Source organism: Nelumbo nucifera, chromosome 2, assembly GCF_055504915.1.
Source record: "Nelumbo nucifera cultivar China Antique chromosome 2, China Antique-T2T, whole genome shotgun sequence".
In the NCBI taxonomy this organism is placed as follows: Eukaryota; Viridiplantae; Streptophyta; class Magnoliopsida; order Proteales; family Nelumbonaceae; genus Nelumbo; species Nelumbo nucifera.
Window position 1 is genome coordinate 105,775,373 of NC_142650.1, and position 23,227 is coordinate 105,798,599.

The 23,227-nt window shown below is 42.6% G+C and overlaps 1 protein-coding gene across 1 annotated transcript; it reads left to right on the plus strand.

Annotated features, from left to right (window-relative positions):
- The first annotated feature begins 1,694 nt into the window (after positions 1 to 1,694).
- Positions 1,695 to 21,365, plus strand: LOC104603498 (beta-glucosidase 12-like). Its single transcript, XM_010267549.2, has 13 exons — positions 1,695 to 1,892; positions 1,990 to 2,059; positions 2,820 to 2,878; positions 16,431 to 16,506; positions 17,074 to 17,151; positions 17,219 to 17,306; positions 17,439 to 17,694; positions 17,991 to 18,106; positions 18,900 to 19,117; positions 19,214 to 19,245; positions 19,998 to 20,100; positions 20,220 to 20,328; positions 20,979 to 21,365. Exons 1-13 carry the CDS (start codon positions 1,734 to 1,736, stop codon positions 21,145 to 21,147), a joined length of 1,533 nt encoding a protein of 510 aa, XP_010265851.1. The 5' UTR covers positions 1,695 to 1,733; the 3' UTR covers positions 21,148 to 21,365.
- The last annotated feature ends 1,862 nt before the right edge of the window (positions 21,366 to 23,227 follow it).

Genomic DNA, 23,227 nt, shown 5'->3' on the forward strand with positions numbered 1-23,227 from the left:
TCAAAATACATTTTGGGTAGGTGCCAACTCGGTATTGATGCAAATTTATGGGCGGACATGGATGTATAAGGTATGCCTTTTGACGTTTTGAATGTTTATAGCTGTGCAGTGGAAGATACTTCTCCGAAAAGTCAATGGGTATATAGTTTTACTATATACCACAAAACTTGAGGGAAATGTTCCCTTTTTTATCTATTTACCACAAATATGTATCTATGCTCATGCTTCTCTATTTAAAGGATGCTGAGATGACCCTCTCCATAACCCAAACCGGCTGTTATGGCATTTCAAAGCTTCCCCCTGCTCGGCCTGCTTATCCTTGTCGACTTGCTGGGTCGATCTGGGGGTACTACACTGAGTAATGATTCCTCAACTTCACTAAACCGATACAGTTTTCTAGGAAGATCTTTTGGTAGCTTTGATAGTCAAAAGACGCATTGAATTTTTGTATGAAGATTTGAGCAACTCAAAGCTACATTGATAAATACACGTATTTCCGTGTCTTTCTGCATGAGAATATAACACAAAAGACACGAAAAACTTCATTTGGAGCTTCACAAAATCAGCCCAAAATGGGCTTCTCGCGTCTTTTTGGTGTTTCTACTTTTGGCGACTAGATCTTCCATGAACCATACTGGAATAGACAAAAAATCGATCTACCCCCAACTTGTAAACAACCGAAAAACCACACAGAAAGACACACTAAACAGGACCTTAACATGGGTTATAGGTATCTTGTCAAGGGATTATCCTTGGGACCTGTATTATATTTGTATCAAGGGTCCATTGGAGGAGGGGAGAGGAGGTCATCCTCATTAAGTTAGTTATTGTTGTCTTTTTTAGTAACATAGCCGATCCAAAATAGGCATCCATAGTTCCATACGGTTTTTACTTTATTACATTTTATGTTGAAACCAATTGCAGACAAATACTTTATAAGTAATAATTATTATTTGGGATAAATTGTTGAAATCTCCTATGTAGTTTTTGGCGTTGCTGAAGCCTCCCTTGATGTATGATAATTGCAATTACTTCCCCGCAACTTTTTGATAATTGCAAGTAGGCCCCCTCTGATAGAATCTTCTAAAATATAGGCATGAAAATGTCTAAAATACCCATAATGTTTATTTTTCAAATTTTTCTTCATATAAATCACTACCCTAAACCCTTCCAATCTCTTTTCTACAATTGATTTATTTTTCAAATTTGCCCTTTATATCAATCACTCAAATGTAAAGGTGCAACTTTAAATTCTCTCAGCAGTAACTGTATGGGTAGTTTAGACATTATCATGTCTTTTTATAGGATTCCACGAGAGGGGGTATACTTGCAACTGTATTAGAAAGTTCAAGGGAGGTGATTGCAACTATCAAACTTTAGGTATGGTTTCATCAACAGCCAAAAGCTTTAGGGGAATGTTTCAACAATTTGGGAGAATGACCGATAGCCCCAGTGTCAGAATCTATTGGTTCAAAATACATTTGGAGTAGGTGCCAGCTTGTATCTTTCGACATTTCGAATGTTTATAGCAATGCAGTGGGAATCAGAAATCTACATTGGGTGTATCCATACTTCTCCGAAAAATCAAAGGGTATATAGTTTTAGTATGTACCACAAAAGTTGAGGGAAATGTTCCATTTTTTTACCTATGTACCACAAATATCTATCTATGCTCATGCTTCTCTATTTAAAGGATGCTGAGATGACTCTCTCCATAACCCAAACCGGCTGTTATGGCATTTCAAAGCTTCCCCCTGCTCGGCCTGCTTATCCTTGTCGACTTGCTGGGTCGATCTGGGGGTGCTGCACTGAGTAATGATTCCTCAACTTCACTAAACCGATACAGTTTTCCAGCAGGCTTTGTTTTTGGGGCGGCATCAGCTTCTTATCAGGTATTTCAGCAAGAAACCTTCTTAAGTTAATTTGTAGAAGTTGCTACGATATATATATCTGGCAGCCTGCGTTTGACCCTTGTGCATGGTTTCTTAGTTTGAAGGTGCAGCTAAACAAGGTGGTAAAGGCCCCAGTATATGGGATACTTTCACTCACAAATATCCAGGTCTCTCTCTCTCTCTGGGTTTTTTGGAGATGACAATGGTTCTTTGTTTCATCTTTTTCCTTTCATTCAAAAGTTCATGTAAATCTATATTGTTTCTTTCATTGTAACATGAGTCTCCTGAGTTAAATTATTTAATTCTTTCAAGTGTTACATTAATTAACAAATTAGAATTCATCAACATGGAGAGAGTTGGTTTTGATTGATTAGACTCCGAAGAGTACGATTGGGTGATTATCGTATCCGGAGATCTCACTTTTAAATTGACAAATCAAAACCACCACTATGAATTTTGATGAATTCTCTTTGGTTAATGTACAATTTATTAAAAGCCTTAAGTGTAAGGAGATCAGAACCCAGATTTCGTATTCACTTTTTCTCCCATAATTCGATACTATGGTTAGAGAGTAGTGGGTAGGAAATTCGGTCTAGACTAAGTTTGATAATGCTTAGTCCACCGATTAAGGGTATATCACCAGCCTAAGTTGATATGTGACGAGTGGGTGGCTCCTGTAAAACGGGCCGGGCTGGCATGGCATGATCAGTGTGGATGGCCCATATAAAATGCGGGTCATGTTGTATTGGCCTAGAGGTGATGCAGGGTCGTGTTATCTTCCCCTAAGATAATTTAGAAGTTAATGCTTAAGTTTATACGGGCCTGTGCCGTGCCGTAGGCCAAGATAGCTCGTGGGCTATGAAAACCAGGCTAATTTAAAGAAAAAATTATTTATAATTGATAATCATATTGTGGTATGTTATGCAGGCAAAATAGCAGACCGAAGTAATGGAGACGTAGCCATTGATTTTTATCATCGTTACAAGGTACATATTACACTGATTTCACTTCTTTTGGTTTTATATTTTAATGGGCTTTTGTTGCATTCATGGTTCAAAGTATCGGGCGTATTATATTATATTTTTTGAAAAAGTTATGGTTTAAAAGGTATCTTTGTTTAATTTTTTTAATAATAAAAAACATCTTATAAACTTTCAAAAAATTAAATTTTGACAAAAAAAATTAAAAAAATGTATATATCAACCATTTCTAAACACATACGATAAGGCCAAAATGCATATTGTATATGGATGAACTTCCTTTAATAACTTTTTCACAAAAATACTTAACAACTTCCATCAATTTCCACTCTAATTTGCCATCAAATCAAACATAGCTAATACAATTACCTTCTTGTGTGGGCGTGTGTTGGGAATCGGGACTGCATGATTTCAAAGAGACATGAAATAATTTAAGCAATGGGCCCTGTGGGCCCTTAAACATTTAAGAAATGCTTAACTCGAACTTTGAGCCCGCCCTGCCCAAAGTGGATGCCACTTAATAATTGGATGAAAAAGGATAAAAGCATAAATGCAAGAAAGTCCACGGAGTGGGGCACTGGTTCCCAGTTTGTTAGGTGAGATGTTATTAGGTGGACAAATTCAGATGATCTAACAGTCTTTGGCTTAACCGACAACTAAGTTGTCATGTGCAGGTGTAAAAATATCTTTCCATTAACCAGCACATCTTATCAACAAACTTGTCTATCATACGCATTTGCTGCTGTAACTAGCAGGAGATATTATCAATCAGTCAATTGACACCTTGTCATCATAGTATAACCCAATTTTACCTTTTGTCCTTCTTCTTCTTCACCATCCCTCTCCCCTCTCCCTGTTTCTTCGTCGCCATTACCACCACTGTTATCGTGTGTAAATTATCGGCAGAAGCTCATCTGAGCTCAGTTTCCCTTTGAGTCCAAATTTATTCTAAGTAAAAATACATCGATGGGAACCTCTCTCTAGTCCTTCGTCGATCTCGGTCCCACTCAATAAGTTGACGTGAAGATGCCTCTGCAGAGTTATTGCGCATTGGATGGCAGCGGTGAAGAATAAGGGATATGCGTAGAGAGAGAGGTAAAGAGAATTAACAAAAGAACGAAAGAGAAAGATTGGAAGCAAGCAAAAAAATGCCACCGCTGCTTGAAGTTGCAGCGGCGATGTCGTTGACACGAAAATAGACATGTTGGATTTAATGTTTGTTTGATCAATTACATAAGTAATTGCACCAGTATACTTGGTCGAAAAATCAATATTTTCTCTTACAAAAACTCAGTTTTGTATTTGTCCCACATTGGGATAGGAGCTGATTTATACTCCTGAGAGTATGGGGATTTGATATCATGCAACGCGTGTACGCATGTGTGCGGCGTAATGAGGCACTTTAGAGGCGCATTTTGCTCGCACTTTGCATGATTCGCGATGAACAGTTCTAGTTTTGGTGCGTTGATGATCGTTGATGAGATCAATGGTCACAATTCGGTCAAGTGTGATCAAGAAGCACAATTCAAAGTTAATAGTCACCAACTGTTAACTATTTTTTAAACCTTCAAATCACACAATTTTCGAAATTCACTCTCTCTCTCTCCGATCTACTACAATCTCACATAAGGTTTCTTTGGAGACTTTTCAACTTTGTTGGTTGCAAATTCTCGCCCAAAGGTCTATTGTGTCCTGAGAACGAATTTACCTATAACCCAACAACAAACTCAATAAAACTAAGTGAAGACAAATAAGATAAAGAAGACTTTTCCTCCAAAGTTACAATGACCCTATTTTCCCCAAGACATGGGTGGGATAAAAAAAAGAGAAAGAGAGAGAGATTGGAAGCAAGCAAAAAAAGCCACCGCCGCTTGAAGAGAGAGATCGGAAGCAAGCAAAAAAAAGCCACCGCCACTTGAAGTTGCAGAGGCGATGCCGTTGACATGAAAAGAGACGGGTGGGATAAAGATGGAGAGAGAGAGAATAAGAGACAATGACAGAGGGGAGAAAATGAGAGAGAAAGAGAGGTGGCTGATCAAGGGAATGCAGCTGCTGCTAGAAGTTGCAGTGGCTGCAATCATAGAATGGGAGATACAGGGAGCGTCAAAGGAGGAAGGGAAAAAAAAAGATGGAGAGAAAAAGAAAGAAAAAGGGAGAGAGAGAGAGAATGCGAGAGAGAAAGAAGAAAAGATAGCGCTGCTGGAGAACTCCCGAAAGCTGCCGGTGTTGTATATTCAAATTGGTGTTGTATACTCCGGTGGACGACGGGCCAGATCTCAGATATAGGTTCTCCTTTCAGATTTGAGATCTCCAACCTTTCTCACCGTCGCACTGCCATCCGGAAATTGCAGCGACAAGTTTCGCTGTCGAAGGCGACGGTGCTCATCAGATCCGGCGACGGTCACCGTTGCAAAACCACTCCTTAATTAATCGTTTCGTGAGAAACAGAGAGAATCATAGAGAATCAGACAAGTCGAGGGTCACCGCTGCAAAACTGCCGTCGCCAGTTGGTCACTGCAGTTCGCTGTAAATCGTCGAAGATAAAGTAAGGGCAAATTTTACATTTTGTTTCCTTCTGTTAACACTGAACGGCAACGATAATCGTTAGAAACCTTAAGTACCGCAAGACCGTATGTCATTGTCCTGAACAATAGGGTAGTTTAAAAAATTTACCCTTTTTAATTTAATGATAAAAATACTACGAACTCGCATGGCATTGAGGATCGTCTTTACGCCATGCTGCACACAACAGGCTCCATACCCGCATGGGTGTGGATTCACTTGTTACCAATGTGATTTACTCTATATAGAGGTGTTAATTGGACTCCATCTATTCCAATGTGAATTTACTTATAAATGGATTGTACCTAATCTAGTCTAAATCCAATCCAATTCATTAAAATGTAAATGGATTGGATTTAATCTAATCTAGATTAAATAAAATATCAAAAATTATATAAAAAACATGACATATAAAAAATTATAAAAATATATTAAAATGAAGAAAATCTGAAAATTACAAATATATACCTTTTTATCATTGAAAAAAGTGCTTTTGTAAAGTGTTTTTGTAAAAATGCTTTCATAAAAATGTTTTTGTAAAAGTGCTTTTATAAAAGTACTGTAGTTCTTTTGTAAAAATGATTTCATAAAAATACTTTCGTAAAAGTGCTTTTATTAAAGTGTTTTTATAAAATTGCTTCTACAAAAGTGCTTTCATAAAACTATTTTTTTTTTGTAAAAGTACTTTCGTAAAAGTACTTTCATAAAAGTGATTTTATACCGGCTTCAATTTTGATTGGTTTCAAATTGGACAAGCGTTTGGCCTCATAATGGGATTATTGGAAATTTGGTTTAGGTCCAATTCAGACCAATAAGAACATGGACCAATTTATTTTAGATTGGCCCAATCTAATAATTATAATGGACCATCCAAATCCAATTTAACAAGGTTTGGATCGGAATCCACAAGTACGCGCCTAAATCCACAAGTACGCACCTGACTTCAAAGTCGCTGATCCTTAGTTTTATGGCGAGCGCGTCATCGTGAGGTTGTGAACACCTCGCGCATCGTCTTCCGTGAAGAAGATCAGTTCTTCTGTCTTCGGCCTCTTTGGAGGGTTTTGTTCTTCTCGGGCTGCCTCGCGAACTGATGTCCGGGCTGCTGCTGAAGTACACCCTACTACCACCGGACCTCCCACTATCACATGGAAGGTTTCCCAAACTGGCCTCTCTTCCGGAGGCTGTCATTGCAACGCTTCGGCTAGTCTACTGCTGGATTCGGGGCATCCTTTCCGTGCTCCCCTTGCCGACCTACCTTATTGTTATTATTATTATTATGCTATACAAAATTTTTCAAGTATCCGCGACGGATGAGTCCCTCTATCTCATCCCAGAGATTATTACACTGTTCGGTACTATGACCATGATCTCTATGAAAACTACAATACATATTTTTATTTCTCTCGTTTGGATTCCCCTTCAGACGAGGTGGCCACTTTACGTATGGGGCGTCTTTGATTGTCATCAAGATCTCGGTTCGCCTCGTGTTTAACGGCATGTAATCTATCCGAACTGCTAAGGGAGCTCGGGACGACTGGCTTGGTTTTGCCTCCCGGGCCGGGTTTCTTCTGTCACCTGGGTTGGAGGGCTCACCTTCTCTTTTCCTTTTCTCGACCCCGCCTTCGGTCCTTTGGTTGATCTCTTCCTCTGTTCTCATGAACTTATCCACGAGTTTGAGGAATTCGGCCACGGTCGTAGGCTGGCTGGCTACCATGTGCCATTTAAGCTCCTTGTGCGTTACTCCTCTCTTGGCCGTCATGAGTTGTACCGCGGGGTCTAATCGCGGTATCTGCAAGCACGCTTCATTGAACTGCTTGATGTAGCCCCGGATGGATTCTTCTTCTCTTTGGACTACTCCAAAGATGCTTTCCTCAGTTCTGGGGCACCGCTTGCTGGTAACGAAGTGTGCTGTAAAGACCTGCACGAATTGGGTCCAGCTTCTTATTGACCCGGGGGCTAGGTTCCTGTACCAGGTGCGGGCCACCCCCCTGAAGGTGGCGGTGAAGGCCACGCACATGCATGATTCACTGGCCCTAGCGAGGTGCATTTGGGATTGGAAAGCATCGACGTGGTCGTTGGGGTCAAAAGGCCCATCATACTTGTCCAAAGGTGGGAGCTTGAAGTCTCTGGGCATGGGGACTGCTAGGAGTTCTGATGCGAGGGGGGAAGGAACTGAGAGAATCGGGGTAGCTTTTACCTCGTCCGAGCTCGTCTCTTTCATACCTCTGAGCTCGGGCAGGACACGAGTGGCAATTCGGCGACTTCGTCGGCGCCTTCGTTGTTGAGTGGGCATGGTACTGGTGCTGCTGGCCTTTGTGTTGCCAAGCTCAATGGGCCCGGAATGTTGGTAGTCTGCTCCTAGGGCGCTGAATCGGTTCTCGGTGAGCGGGAACTCGGGCCTGGAGCGTTGAGGTGCTGACCTTGCGGGTGAGGTTCCTGACCCACCTGTGAGCTGCAAGGCAGGGGTGATTTTCCTTTCCCTTCGGCCTGGGGATGAGGCCTGGCTGTTAGGGGGGTTCTGGAGCTGGGAGGCTTCTCCCCAGTGAGGGCATCCACTCTGAGGGGAGGCCTTAACCGGCTTCGGAGCAGGGTGCCGAGGTGGAAGCAGTGGCTGGTTCAGGGGTAGTTGGGGGAACTTCGGCAGCAGCCCGGATGTCAGTTCGCGAGGCAACCCGAGAAGAACAGAACCCTCCAAAGAAACTAAAGACAGAAGAACCGATCTTCTTCACGGAAGACGATGTGCGAGGTGTCCACTACCCCCATGATGACGCGCTCGTCATAAAACTAAGGATCGACGACTTCAAAGTTAGGCATGTACTTGTGGATTCAGGTAGCTCGGCGGACATTCTCTTCAAGTCAGCATTTGACTAGCTACAGTTGCAGAGAAGCGAGCTGAAGCCCGCAAACACTCCTCTGGTGGGCTTCAGCGGAGAGAAAGTCAGGCCCCTCGAGAAGATAATAGTATCTATGGAAGTCGGCACATGGCCTTGTGCGGTCAGACTCAACCACGATTTCCTGGTGGTCGCGACCCCCTCCCCATACAATGCCTTAATAGGGCGGCCACTCACACATATTCTGCGGGCAGTGGTCTCCACCTACTATCTGGCAATGAAGTTCCCTACAGACTTTGGTGTGGGGATAGCACGGGGCGACCAGCTTGAGTCTCGCAAGTGTTATGTTGCTGCCCGGAAGGGAAAAACCAAAGGGCCGACGACCTCAAGCTGGAGCGGCCTACGGAGTAGGGCGAGGAACGAGCTTCGCCCACAGAGGAAACGGTTGCAATCCTGACTTCGGCTACGGATCCGGCTCAAACGCTACAGATCGGTGCTTCCGTCAAGGAGCCTCTACGAACTGAATTGGTGAGTTTCTTACTTCAAAATTTAGATATTTTTGCATGGTCCGCGGCCGATATGCTCGGTATTAACCCTGGCCTTATAACTCATAAACTTAACACTGACCCTGTAGGCAGACCCATTAGACAGAAGAAACGCAACTTAGCCCCAGAGCGTTGGAGGGCGGTCGACGAGGAGGTTGAAAAGCTCCTCGCAACAGACTTCATAAGGGAAGTTCATTACCTGAACCGAGCTTGCCCAAAAGATTGCTTCCCCCTCCCCGGAATCGACCGCCTAGTGAACGCGACCTCGGGACATGAGCTTATAAGCTTCTTGGACGCCTACTCAGGTTACAACCAAATCAGGACGGACCAGTCCGATGAGGAAAAAACTAGCTTCATAACCGAGTTCGGCCTGTACTGTTACAAGGTCATGCCCTTCGGATTGATGAATGTTGGGGCAACCTTTCAAAGATTTGTAAATAAGCTGTTTCGGCCCTTAATTGGCATGAAAATAGAATGTTATGTAGACGACATTGTCGTTAAGACGCAGTTCTCATAGGAATTAATACAAGACTTAGATTCTGTCTTCCAAATTCTGTGTCAATTTAGCATGAAACTAAACCCCAACAAGTGTGTCTTCGGTGTCACCTCGGGTAAGTTCCTAGGGTACATTGTCAACCGGCGCGGTATTGAGGCCAACTCGGACAAGATAAAGGCCATCCTAAATATGAGACTACCCCGAAAAGTAAAAGAAGTTTAGTGGCTAAACGACCGCATAGTCGCCCTGAGCCACTTCATGTCCAAATTGGCAGACCGTTGTCTACCTTTCTTTAAGGCAATCAAAGGCAAAGGGTTTGAATGGACCCGAGACTGCCAGCTCGTGTTCGACGAGCTAAAGAGCTACCTCACTACTGTGCCAACCCTGGCCAGGCCCGAGGAGGGCGAGGTCTTGGAACTGTACCTCTTAGTAAGTGACGAGGTGGTCAGTTCGGTACTAATAAAAGATGTAGATCGGGTCCAACGGCCCGTCTATTATGTTAGTAAAATTCTGCAGGGAGTAGAGGCAAGATACTCGCAGATAGAAAAGCTAGCATAAGCCACAAACTGCTATTAACGAAGTGGGTCATTGACCGACAAACCTCTGAGGCAAGTCTTACTTAAGCCCGAGGTTTCCGGTCGACTAACGAAGTGGGTCATTGAGCTCAGTGAGTACGACCTCCAGTATAAGCCACAAACTGCTATTAAGGCCCAAGCCCTAGCATATTTTATTGCCGAATGCACGTTTTAGCCTCGAAGCCCCTGGGCTGGTTGAGCCCGAGATCCCTAGTTCGGGTGAGCCCGGAGCTCCCAAGCCAATAGAGTCTGAACCCCGTGAAGTAGCAACCAGTGTGGCATCTCTCTTGGTTAGGCCAAACGCGAACTGGGAGGAGGAGCCCTAGATCCTTCATGTAGATGGCTCCTCGAACCAGCAGGGCAGCAGGGCTGGAATAGTCCTACGCGGCCCAGGTGGCACGAAACTGGAATACGCACTACGCTTTGAGTTTGTGGCATCCAATAATGAGGCGGAGTACGAGGCACTGGTAGCCGGGTTGAACCTAGCGCAAAAGGTAAGAGCAAGGCACATAGTTATCTGCAGTGATTCCCAGCTCAAGGTCAACTAGGTTACGGGCGAATACGAAGCATGCAAGCTCACTATGATCGCATACTTGGCAAAAGTAAAGGAGGCTCTGCTAAACTTCCAGTCACACTTCATCAGAAAAATCCCAAGGTCAAAGAACACCGAGGCTAACGCCCTGTCCCGGTTAGCCAGCACGAGTCACAACACTATGAGAACCGTGTACATAGAGAACTTACCTCGGCCTAGCATTCTCGGTGGGGCATAGGAGGTCGCTCCCATCCTTGAAGTAGAGCCAAGCTGGATTGACCCACTCGCTAGCTTCTTGCTAGATGTAACCCTCCCTGTGGACCGCAATGCAGCCAAGAGGGTGCAGCGCTAGGCAGCCAAATACGTCATAATAGACGAATAGTTGTACCGACGGTCTTACACGCTCCCCTATCTGCGTTGCTTGCGATCTGTTGAAGCCAAGCTCGTACTACGCGACATCCATGAAGGTCTGTGCGGCGGACACCTGGGGGGCAGAGCCCTCACCCAAAAAGCACTTCGACAAGGATACTACCGGCCAACGATGAAGGCAAAGGCGGCCGAGCTCGTCAGGAAATGCGACAAGTGTCAGAAGCATGTCAATATCCACCATCAGTCTACTGCTGACTTCAAATACCTCACCAGTCCATGGCCCTTTGCGCAATGGGGCATCGACCTCCTAGGGCCTTTCCCGCCAGCAACAGGTGGGAGAAAGTTCCTAGTGGTGGCAGTAGATTACTTCACAAAGTGGATAGAAGCTGAACCTCTGGCAACGGTCACACACCGAAACATACAGAACTTCTTCTAGAGGAACATTGTATGTCGCTTCGGGCTACCTCGAGTACTGATCTCCGACAACAGCAAACAGTTCGAGGATATCAAGTTCCAAGAATGGTGCCAAGATATGGAAATTCGTCAGAACTTCACATCGGTCGCACACCCGCAGGCAAACGGTCAGACAGAAGTAATGAATAGAGCCATCCTCCGCGGACTGAAAGCACGACTAGACCGAGCTAAAGGGTTGTGGGCGGACGAGCTACCAAGTGTTCTATAGGCTCACCGAACTACAGAGAAAACCGCCACGGGAGAGACCCCCTTTAACCTCACCTACGACACCGAAGCGGTAATCCCGGCGGAAATCGAAATACCTACACTACGACTAGAAGCATATGACGATCAGACAAACGAAGATGAGTTACGTACCAACCTCGACCTACAGAATGAGGTAAGAGACCTCGCGCACATCCGGACAACGGCCTACCAACAAAAAGTAGCCCGGTACTACAATGCCAGAGTAAAGAAGCGGAGCTTCCACGTTGGTGACCTGGTTCTCCATAAGATCATGGTACCTGAACCTGGCGTGGGCAAACTTAGACCAAATTGGGATGGGCTCTACAGAGTAAAGAAAGCACTCGGGAGGCATACGAGATCGAAACCTTAGAGGGTAAACAAGTACCCCAAGCGTGGAACATCGTCAACTTAAGGCGATACTACCTATAGACCACCAAGCGAAGTGGACAAAATCGCTACCAGAGCCTAAGGGATAGGGTGCTGAGCTAACGAAGGAACCTCGACATAGGCAAGCAAAGAAAAGTGTCAGCCAAAGGCGAAGCGGAAATAGCGAACTAATAGGGACATCGGCATCTCAGAGACAGTATTAACACCAAAACAGGACGTGTGAGTGTAGTAACCCGGGCAAGAAACAGATTGGATGTATGGTCAGTTCGGAAAATACGGTCAGTTCGGGAGAAAGAACAACCAACACTTAACCAAAAGAAAAGTCATTCCATTTCAAAATAAGGGAGTGTACATTTCGAACAAAAAAAAAAAAAATTACAGGCCTAGAGCTACTTCTTCATTATCAGAAGGCACTTCAACGATACCCAAAGGCCCTGTCTCTTCCTCGGAATCTGGCTCACCATCAGCAGCATTGGCCATCTCCTGAGTTATGCGCGAAGTGGATATGGCACTGATATCGAGATCGGGGTACGTATTCCGGATCATCAAAGCACGAAGTGGATATGGCCATCTCATGACCATTGACCATCACCTGAGTTAAAACCCCTTCTGTACGAGTCTACCATGAGGTCATCAAAGCACGGCGAGGCGATGTACTCATCGACGGCCTTCTTCTTGGCATCTTTGATGCCTTGAGAAAAGATCTGCGTCCTCTCCCTAATGTCCTCCTAAAGGTACTCAACCTGATGCTGCAGATCCAGCCTCAGGTCCACCATATGCTTCACCACTACTCCCATGACCTCGGCATCTCTCTGAGACCTCGCCTGCCTGATCTGTACGACGCGAGCAGCCTCCTCGGCAGCATGAGTAGCCACCTCAACAGCTTGGGAAGTCATCTCGGCAACACGAAGAGCCTCTTTGGCACCTCGTGCTTGCCTCAAGCTCCTTTCCACCTGGGCCGCCAAGGCATGGATAGAAGAGTTCACCTACCAAAAGGAAAGAACAAGTGATCAAAAGAACGACAACAAGAGTGGTAAAAGCAAAAGAGCTCGATAAAAAATCTGACTTACCACCATGGCATGAGTGACAGCATGATAGGCCACCTAGTGCAAAGGAAGATCAGTCCACACCGCGACCTCCTTGGGGAAAATGGCCTCCCTACTCTTCTGAAGAGCATGGGTCGGCGATAGCACACTCCTAAATTCCCCTGGGGCCTCCGAGCCTGAGGGCCCAGCTCACGTATGAGCAGACCCAGAGTAAGCAGGAGCACCAAAGTAGGTGGGAGCCCCCATGTAAGTAGTCTCAACATAAGGGGCCCCTGCCGCTTCTTGCATTGGAGAAGCCATCTCGGGCTCCCTGGGCGGATCCTCTGACGGGTAGTCTGGTACCTTGGGCTCCGCATCCCGGGGCAGCTCGGCACGAGTTCGTTTGGCCACTCGCTTCCTCCCCTTCATGCCTTGAAACAAATGCCCACTACGAGTCCTTTCTGAGTCCATCACACCTGCAAAAAAGAGTTCGGCATCAGAAAAAACAAAAGAAACAGAGCAAAACAGAACCTTTAAGTAAGGAACCTACCCGAACTCAGGTCGGCCGCAATGAGCTTGGCCTCCATCAGATATTGATGGCACTTTAGCCCAAGCCGCGCCCATTGCCAGAGGCCCTTCACCGTCTCTTTGTCAAGCGTAACACCGGAGTTAGGGGCGGCCATCCCCCACCCAGTCTGAAGCAGCCACCCTAGTACACTTCGCACCCCGAAGTAGTCCCGCTTCCACGTCGGGACCTTGTTGGGAAGTTCATTTTAAAGCTTAAAACTCTGGCGAGGAGACAGGTAATACGCCCGTCTACGCCCGGGAAGGGACCCACTTGCTTCTTAAGCATTAAGATGGAAGAGAAGATCTCCAAGTCTAAAGGAAAGCCCTGTTCGCAAAATAGGGAGATTGTCCCCACCAAGTTACGAATAGAGTTCGGGTGAAGCTGGCCGACCGTAACGCCGAAGTGGTTCATGACGACAAGGAGGGGATGGAAAGGCAGTCGCAGCCCCGCAGCGAGCTACTCCCGGAATATCACGATCTCATCAGGACTGTGTTCCCAAGGAAAGCTACCCGAAGGTATGAAATAAGCGTACTCCCCAGGCAACTTGTAATAGGTAATAAGGGATTGGAGCCCCTCAGGCGTCATGGTCGAGGGGCCAAACTTGTCTAACATCCGATCCCGACGAGAAGTTGACGCCAAACTACCCGAAGCGACTTGGCCAACGGGTTCGAACTCTTCCTCGAGCTCTACCTCCGGCTCACTAGAACTATCAGAGGATGCAACTCGGTTCGTGGAACCTGCATCTGACCCACTTGAAGAACCGTCTGAGCTATCCAAGCTAGACATCGAGGAGAGAAGGTGGATTCCAGGAAGGTACTCACCCGGAAAAAGAGTTGAATAGACTACGGGAACTTGAACGAGTAAAAACCTTGAATGCGAACTAAAAGCCTGGACGTGAACTAAAAGCCTGGATGCGAGATGAAACTTGGATGCGAGCTCAAGAAGCAAAGCACAGAAGTGACAAAGCGACTGTGGTCCCCCACTATTTATACCCACAGTGACCGAGAAGCAACATCGCAGATCAAAGCCAATCCGATGGCCCACAGTCGCGCTGACCGCACGTCCCCTGAGATCGAGATGTGATTGGCACACGTCTTTCTGAAACTGACAGAGCACCGGCGCACGTCTTTCTGAAATTGACTGAATGCCAGTGCACGTCTCCTCACATTAAAGGCGGCAGTGACACGTTTTGAAATTTGAAAAGACGCTTGCTGTCACATTTCACAGTGGCATGCTTTTTGAATTTTTGAAATAAGGTGCGTGCTGTCACGTCTATCAGCATTTGTAGGCAGGTCGGCGCGTTTCTCGCCTTTTGGGCGCTCGAGAAACCCAGAGAACCCTAACAACGCACCTCGCGCTATCAGTCAACCGAGATTCGAAGTACGGGACAAATCCACCTGCCACCTCGCGAACTCCCCGCGCCAGGGCAAGACCCTTAGCACGAGGAATGGGGGGAAATTGATGAAGGAAGATTTAGCCCGACCTTGTAATCACTCAACACGTGGCAAAGGCAAACAGTTCGGCACAATAGCGCACCCAAGGCGCGAGCACCGAAGGGAGGAACAACAGTCTAAACTACCTACTAGCAGTCCGAACTCCCTCCTAGGAGCCCGAAATCCCTACTAGGAGCCCGAACTCTCTACTAGGAGCCCGAACCTCCCTTAGGCCCCGAGCCTCACACAAGGCAATGACCCGAATTGGCCCGCCTCATGGCAGTTCGGGACACTCCCCTATCCGAACTCAAGACTTCACCTCGCCTACCACTCCAACACTTCACTTCCAAGACGCTAGGCTGAACAAACGTACCATACCTGACACCGAGGATGTTCGTATCCAAGGGCAGTGCACCTGACTGACTTGGGATCTGATGCTTGACAGCCGCACTTCAATGGCTACCTGCCACCGCCACCTGCCACCGTCGTCACCAGCCGCAGAGACGGCTCCGACAAAGAGAGCAGTGGCGGTTCTGCCCAGGCAGAGGGGATGACATCCGAACTGGTAGGAGCTCAGAAATAATCATACCCGATCTGACAAAAGCTTAGAAGTGAGTGCGCGAGGTGGTTATAAAAGGCTCCCTACCCCCCAAGAACAAGGTATGTGAACTTTGCGCCATCTAGTTTTATCTTGCCTTTGAGAGAATTCTAACTTGAGCTTCAGAGCAATCACACCGGGTTCCCCTCGGAGCTTCCTCATCTTCTCCGTTCCAGGTTCCTTGTAGCTCCGTTCAGAGGAACCTGAACAAGGTCGTTGACAGCTAGGCCCAGCCGGATTGTGCACCATCACTTTTATAAAAGTGCTTTTATAAAAATGTTTATGTAAAAGTGCTTTTATAAAAGTACTTCTGTAGTTCTTTTGTAAAAATGATTTCATAAAAATACTTTCGTAAAAGTGCTTTTATTAAAGTGTTTTTATAAAATTGCTTCTACAAAAGTGCTTTCATAAAAGTATTTTTTTTTGTAAAAGTACTTTCGTAAAAGTACTTTCATAAAAGTGATTTTATACCGGCTTCAATTTTGATTGGTTTCAAATTGGACAAGCGTTTGGCCTCATAATGGGATTATTAGAAATTTGGTTTAGGTCCAATTCAGACTAATAAGAATATGGACCAATTTATTTTAGATTGCCCAATCTAATACTTATAATGGACCATCCAAATCCAATTTAACAAGATTTAGATGGGATTAAATACAATCCAAAACCGATCAATTGACACCCTTAGAAAAATTAATATTTTTGAAACCAACGTAAAAATGAAATCGTTGTTCCATCCATGTGGCATATAAGCATTCAGCCATATAGGCCAATTGAATCGATGTCATAGTCAAATGAAATGTTTATAATGTGACACCACCCTACTAATTAATTCTCATCCAACGGTCAAATTTAAAAATAAACCTGATGATTAACTATTATTACACATATTCTCTTACATATGCAATTTTTAATTAAACAATGGATGAATTTTACAGGGGGACGTGGGAATAATGAAGGAAATGGGCTTAGACGCCTTCAGGTTCTCCATCTCCTGGCCTAGAATATTGCCACGTAAGATTTGATTATCGTGGTTTGTATGATTTGAATTGTTTAGTCTATCACTAGATTCATTCATAAACTCTAAATAACATACAGTCTATTTGATAAGTCTTTTTACATGAAAATAAAATTAAAGGCACGGAAAGTTTCATTTGGAGCTTCCCAAAATCAGCCCAAAATAGCTTCTAATGTCTTTTCGGTATTCCGACTTTTGATGGTTAGATTTCTGTGAATCAAACAAGAATGACAAAAAATTGGCCCACCCGACTTATAAACAGCCAAAAGACCGTGCAGTAAGACGTATCAAACAGGCCCATATATTTTTGAAGAAAATTGATTAACTCAATCAAAAGAAGAAAAAATTTTTAAGGCTATGTTTGGTTTGAAGGAAAAGTTAAGGAAAGGAAGAAGAACCTATACAAAGGTTTATAGAGATTTCCTTACATTTCCCTTCCTTTCCCTGCATTTTCCTTCAAACCAAGCATAACCTAAGGAAAAACATACAGATTAAAAGTTTAAAACTTATTATTTCTGGTAAAATATTCTTTCCTTCCTAATGATTTTTTCTCAAAATCTTAGATGGGAAACTAAGTGGAGGAGTGAACAGGGAAGGCATCAGATTCTACAACAATCTCATCGACGAGCTTCTCTCCCACGGTTCTCTCTCTCTCTCGATCTCTCTCTCTGTCTATATCATTGTTAATTTGGTGTCATGAATGCATAGGTTTGCAGCCATACGTGACCCTCTTTCATTGGGATCTTCCCCAAGCACTTGAAGATGAATACGGAGGTTTCTTAAATACTAAAATTGTGTAAGTGATTCATTTTCACTTAGATGAATAAGGAGGTTTCTTAAGTCTCTCTCTGGAGATCTCTCTCTCTCAGTGATAAACATTCAAATGATCCAAACTAATCTAGTTGGGCATCGCTGATCTAACTTGCAGCGATGACTTCCGTGATTACGCGGAAATCTGCTTCCGAGAGTTCGGTGATCGGGTGAAGAGCTGGATCACCTTCAATGAGCCATGGACCTTTAGCAATGGTGGGTACAGCATGGACACTTTAGCCCCTGGCCGATGTTCTCCATGGGTGAGCTTAAGCTGCACCGGTGGGAATTCAGGCACGGAGCCATACCTGGTGGCTCACAACCAACTCCTTGCTCATGCAGCAGCAGTGAAAGCATACAAAGACAAGTATCAGGTCTGTAATTCTTTCATTCTTAGCAATCTGAATTCCATTGGCCATCAAAGTGGTGGGCTATAGCGTGAGTCCTGAACTGTTAAGTGAGGTCTCTGAATAGGTTTTTATTTTCTATCATGGACTATCATCCAAAAACTCGTTGGGTGAAGATTGAACATTAGAGCATTTGATCAACAGGTTTTGATACCATTTCAAAGAACCATTCAACCTATTAAATGAAATCCCTGAATAGGTTTTTATTTTCTAACAGAACTATATATATTTCTTGATTCCTCTCTGTTTATAACACTGATCAGGCGTCTCAAGAGGGCAAGATTGGAATAACGTTGGTGTCACATTGGTTTGTGCCCTACTCCAATGACAAGGCAAGCATCCAGGCTGCTCAACGAGCTATTGATTTCATGTTTGGCTGGTGAGTCCATTGATGGATTGGTTTAATCCTTTCCCATTTGCGTATTAGTGACTTGGGGTGTTTTCAATGACAAGATTCCTCGACGGTGTTTTCGTTTTAAGAATTTTGTTTCAAAAAACAATCCATACTCTTGAAACCATCAAAATAAATAATGGCTTTTAAAACAAAAATAAATTTTGAAGTGTAAAAGTTAAGTCACTGTTCTATGGAATATGATATTATATAAACAGATGAAAATATATTCTTTAAACTAGAAATTCAACATGTTTCTTGTTTCAATTTTGAAAAAAAAAACTACACATAATATAACCAAGAAAATGGATTCTGTATTTTTTGTTCGGCAAACCCATTTGTCTTCAATCCAGTTAGTTTTGTTTTGTTTTTTGAAACTTAGGCTGCATTTGGAAATGATGGATGCAAATGAAGTGTAAATCTCAATTCTGGGTAAATTTGCACTTTGGTTCATTTTTTCCTGCATTGACAATTGACAAATGACTGACCATTAGGGGTCACGATTGGTTTGCATTCAAATGGACTTCTGATAAAAAAAAAAGCTTATGCTTTATTGATATTTATGTTTACATCCATTATAAAAGTCTGTTTGGTAAGAAAATAAATTTATCAGTACAGAATTAACCCAATTTTACAACTTATATGAACGGTTTTACACTTTACATATTTACATTCACACTTATTTGCATTATTTCCAAATACAACCTTATAAGCAATTCACAGCTAATAAAATGAGGAAATTAAAAGATGTACGATTAACTAAACTGTGTTCTTTTAATAGGCTTTTGCATCCATTAACCTATGGGGACTATCCAGAGAGCATGCGATCTCTTGTTGGAAAACGGTTGCCGAAATTAACCCCAGAGCAATCCATGGCAGTAAAAGGATCATTTGATTTCCTTGGGTTAAATTATTATACTGCCAATTATGCAGCTAATGTCCTCTCCTTCAATTCTGTTAACATAAGCTATAATACAGATTCTCATGTTAATTTGTCAAGTAAGTTCAGTTCACAACCTGATTTAGATGTATTATGTACATCACTTACTATACTTACATTGTGAATTTGCCTTGTATATATTTTTTTTATGACAGCTACACGGAAGGGTGCCTTAATTGGTAAACAGGTATGGCGTTCAGCAAGTTGGGATTGCCATGTCAGCATATATATATATATATATATATATATATATATATATATATATTGTTGCTTTTGCTGATGTGGCTATTGTTTACTTTTAAAAAATGGACAAATTGGTGAACACCCACCTTCATCGACCAAGGGGGTGTTTGGTACATTGTCATTGCACTATCATAGTATTTATAACTGTCCCTTCAACTAAAAAATGCACACTTGTGAAAATAAAATTAGCAATTTGTATTAATTAACTCAAAATACAAGTGCAATTCCAATCCGATCCAGTTTAATGTGAGTCCATTATAAATGGATCAGGTTTAATCCAGTCCAACAAATATTTTGGACTAATTTGGATAAGTCCAATTCAATATCTGGACCATCCAATCTGTTTAAATTCATTTTGAATTAGATTGGTTTCAACTCAAACCTGATCTATTAACACCTATATTTTTATCTTATAGCAATGGACTGGATTTGGCTTAATCAAATCTAATCCAATATAAATTTATTACGAACGAACCAAGTCCAGTCCAATCTAAAAAATATTTTGGACTGGATTGGTCCAATCCAATATATTTTATTGGTCCGTCCAAATTGATTTTGGACTGGATGGAATTCAATCCAAAACCGGTTCATTAATACCCTTAATTACAACACAACAACACCGTACCAAACACTCTCTTAAATAACACTATTTCATACAAGAACTTAAGCTTAACTATATATTATGAAAATTTGCAGGCTGGTTCAAGTTGGCTCTTTGTGTACCCACGGGGAATACACGACCTGTTACTTTATGTAAAGAAACAATACAAAGATCCGGTGATTTATATTACAGAGAATGGTGAGACTGAGCTCTTGATCTGTTGCTTTTCACATTAATTCTGTGCTCCAAGGTTTGTGCCATGTTGATCATTGATCAGAATTAAATACTTATTTATTGTTTTTATATATGTTTTTTAGGGGTGTCGGAGAAGGATGATAGCTCGTTGACATTGAAGGAAGCGCTGGTGGATAACTTGAGAATAGAATATTATCAAAGCCATCTTTCTTTTGTTCAAAAAGCCATTAAGTGAGTTTTTCGATCATTGTCCATTACTTCTTATTAATATAACCATGGTTTTTAAAACCGAATCGGCGACTGAACCGGTCAGGGGTCTGATTATTGTTTCAAATAGTCCAATCGTTTGACCTGAATGGTTGACTTGTTATAAAAAATATAAAAAATTAAAAAAATTAAAAAAATTGAAAAACGGTCAAAATTGTTCAAACAATTCAAACGGTTAATCGTCAGTTCAACGATTTGCTGACCAAAATCATCGATTTTGAAGAAAAACAGACTGATTCCTGATTTTCTGGTCCAATTTTGAAAACCACGAATAAAACTCAAAAATGTGAACCCAATGCCATTGCTTCTGCTTGGTTCAACTCAGGAACCAAATAATTAATTGGGCTATTCGAGAATCAGCTCAAGGTATTTGGGCTGAACTCGGAATAGGATCCATCATCTTTAAAATGGGCTCATTCAGGGGAAAAGCCAACAATTTAGTGGCATGTGGTTGTAGTTGTAGCAGGCTAAGTTTCAGCGTACTTATTTGCCATTGGTGAAAAAGCACTTATTTCAAACAGGAGTAGTGTAGGTATTTTCAAAATGATATGATAGGCCAAGACAGGTCAGAAAGGAAATAAGTACTTATTGAGGTTATGGTTGAATTTTTGCAGGAAAGGTGTAAATGTGAAGGGATACTTTGCGCGGTCGCTTATGGACAACTTCGAATGGAGCGATGGTTACTCAGTTCGTTTTGGTATTAACTACATAGACTACAAGAATGGGCTGAAGAGATACCCAAAGCACTCAGCTTATTGGTTCAAAAAATTCCTCCAACGCTAGGTTAAAGACATGTTCTCAGTCCATCCCATGCATCATCTTGCCAAATATAAAACTGGTTTTTGTACTAAGTAAATAAGCATGGGATCTTCTCTTATTTAACTTTAATTAGCTTTTTATGTTTAAAGTTGTGAGCCTAGATTGCACCTCCTCTTCATCATTATTAGATGGGGAAAATAAATAACAAGTGCATACATCCTTGCACATACTTTCTAGGTCAACTTGAGTTCTGTGGAAGCAAGAGGCAGGAGTCCTTTCTTCTTCGTTTAATACAAGAAAACTGATTTTTTACCCGCAGTACATAGTTGGTGGTTATATTTTCTGATTAAGTCACTGCCGGTAAAGATGATGTATGTGTTTAGTTCTGTTTATGTTTTTTCATTCAACATTTGTATTTTATTTGCTTGTAAAACCAAAAAAGATAATAATTACAATCATTTATGACAAATAGGCACCACATCAGAATAACAGTTAAAAAACGTTTAACTGTTAGGGAAACCTTTAGAAAATAACTTACCAAAATGGTAAATATGTACAAAAACCGAAATCACCTTTCACTATTTTTGACACATACAAAAGAACATAAGAGGGGAACTACTGAAGTGGTGCCCATATAACATCTTTTATTGAATAAACACCCATAATTCCAAACATCCTCGATAACTTCCAGCAAAGGCAAAGAAAACCACCATAGGTGTCTATGTTATTTTGGCACTCAAATCAACCATTGCCTGAAATTGTTGGCAATCATAAAACTGCCAAGAAAAGTAGCTACGTTTCATTATATTTGTAAAGTACCAGCAGTCATACAAATTACCACTAAAATCGAGTCAAGTATTGTGAAAAAAGGGTAAAAGAGTTAAGTATACCTTAACTTTTCATAAATTGACTTAAAAATACCCTTAATTTTTCAAAAATAGTTAAACATACCTTGTGACTCTTTCATTCCTCATTTGCTTTAAAATTCTCAAAATATATCCTAAAATTTTCAAATACTATTGGGAGATCTAATTCATATAGGAATGTAAATATTCTAGCATGTATTTTTAGGAAGCTTTCTTATTTCTTTCGCTAGTTGTAATTAGTAGTTTCCTAGACATCTTTAGCTAGTTGTAATTAGCAGTTTCCTAGATTTCTTTGGCCAGTTGTAATTAGTAGTTTCCTACTACAACTGAATCTCCTAAATTCAGGCATAGGAATTGTATATATGTGTTGGATCTTGCATAATGGAAGACAGAATTTTCCATAATTTTTTTCATGGTATCAGAGCCACTATAACTCGTCAACCAGCTAACCAGAAGGCATATCGACAGATTTTCCATCATGTCCGGTGGAGATGAAGACAGCAGAAAAGGTGCAGGGAAGGACATGGCCATCTTCTCGCCATACTACTTGCATCCGTCTGACAACCCTGGAATGATTATCTCACCTGTCCAATTGAAATGTGAGAACTATGAGGAATGGGCGAGATCTATGAGAAACGCCCTCAGAGCAAAAAGAAAGCTCGGATTAGTTGATGAAACGTTGGGTAAACCAATAGATGACTCGACCGACATCGAAGATTGGTGGATGGTGAACTCAATGCTAGTTGCGTGGATTTTTAATACTATTGAACCAACCTTGCGATCTACTATATCGTATACGGAGAGCGTGAAAGACTTGTGGGAGGATCTGCGACAAAGATTTTCTATCAGGAATGGACCTCAGGTCCATCAATTGAAGGCTGATTTGGCTGCTTGTAAACAACAAGGACAAGCAGTGATGGCTTACTACGGGAAGCTGAAGGTCATGTGGGACAAACTAGTAGATTATGATCCAGTACCTGCATGTCGTTGTGGCGTTCGCAAATGCAGTATTGCGACTGTACTTGAAAAGAAGCGAGAAGAAGAGAGGGTACATCAGTTCTTGATGGGCCTTGACGATACAAAGTATGGCACTGTGCGTTTGAATATTTTGAGCATGGCGCCGTTGCCGAGTTTGAACTGTGTCTATGCAATTGTCATTCAAGAGGAAAGGTATCAAAATATAGCCAAGAGCAAAGAAGAACGAAGTGATTTCATGGGATTTGCGGTACATATGGGTG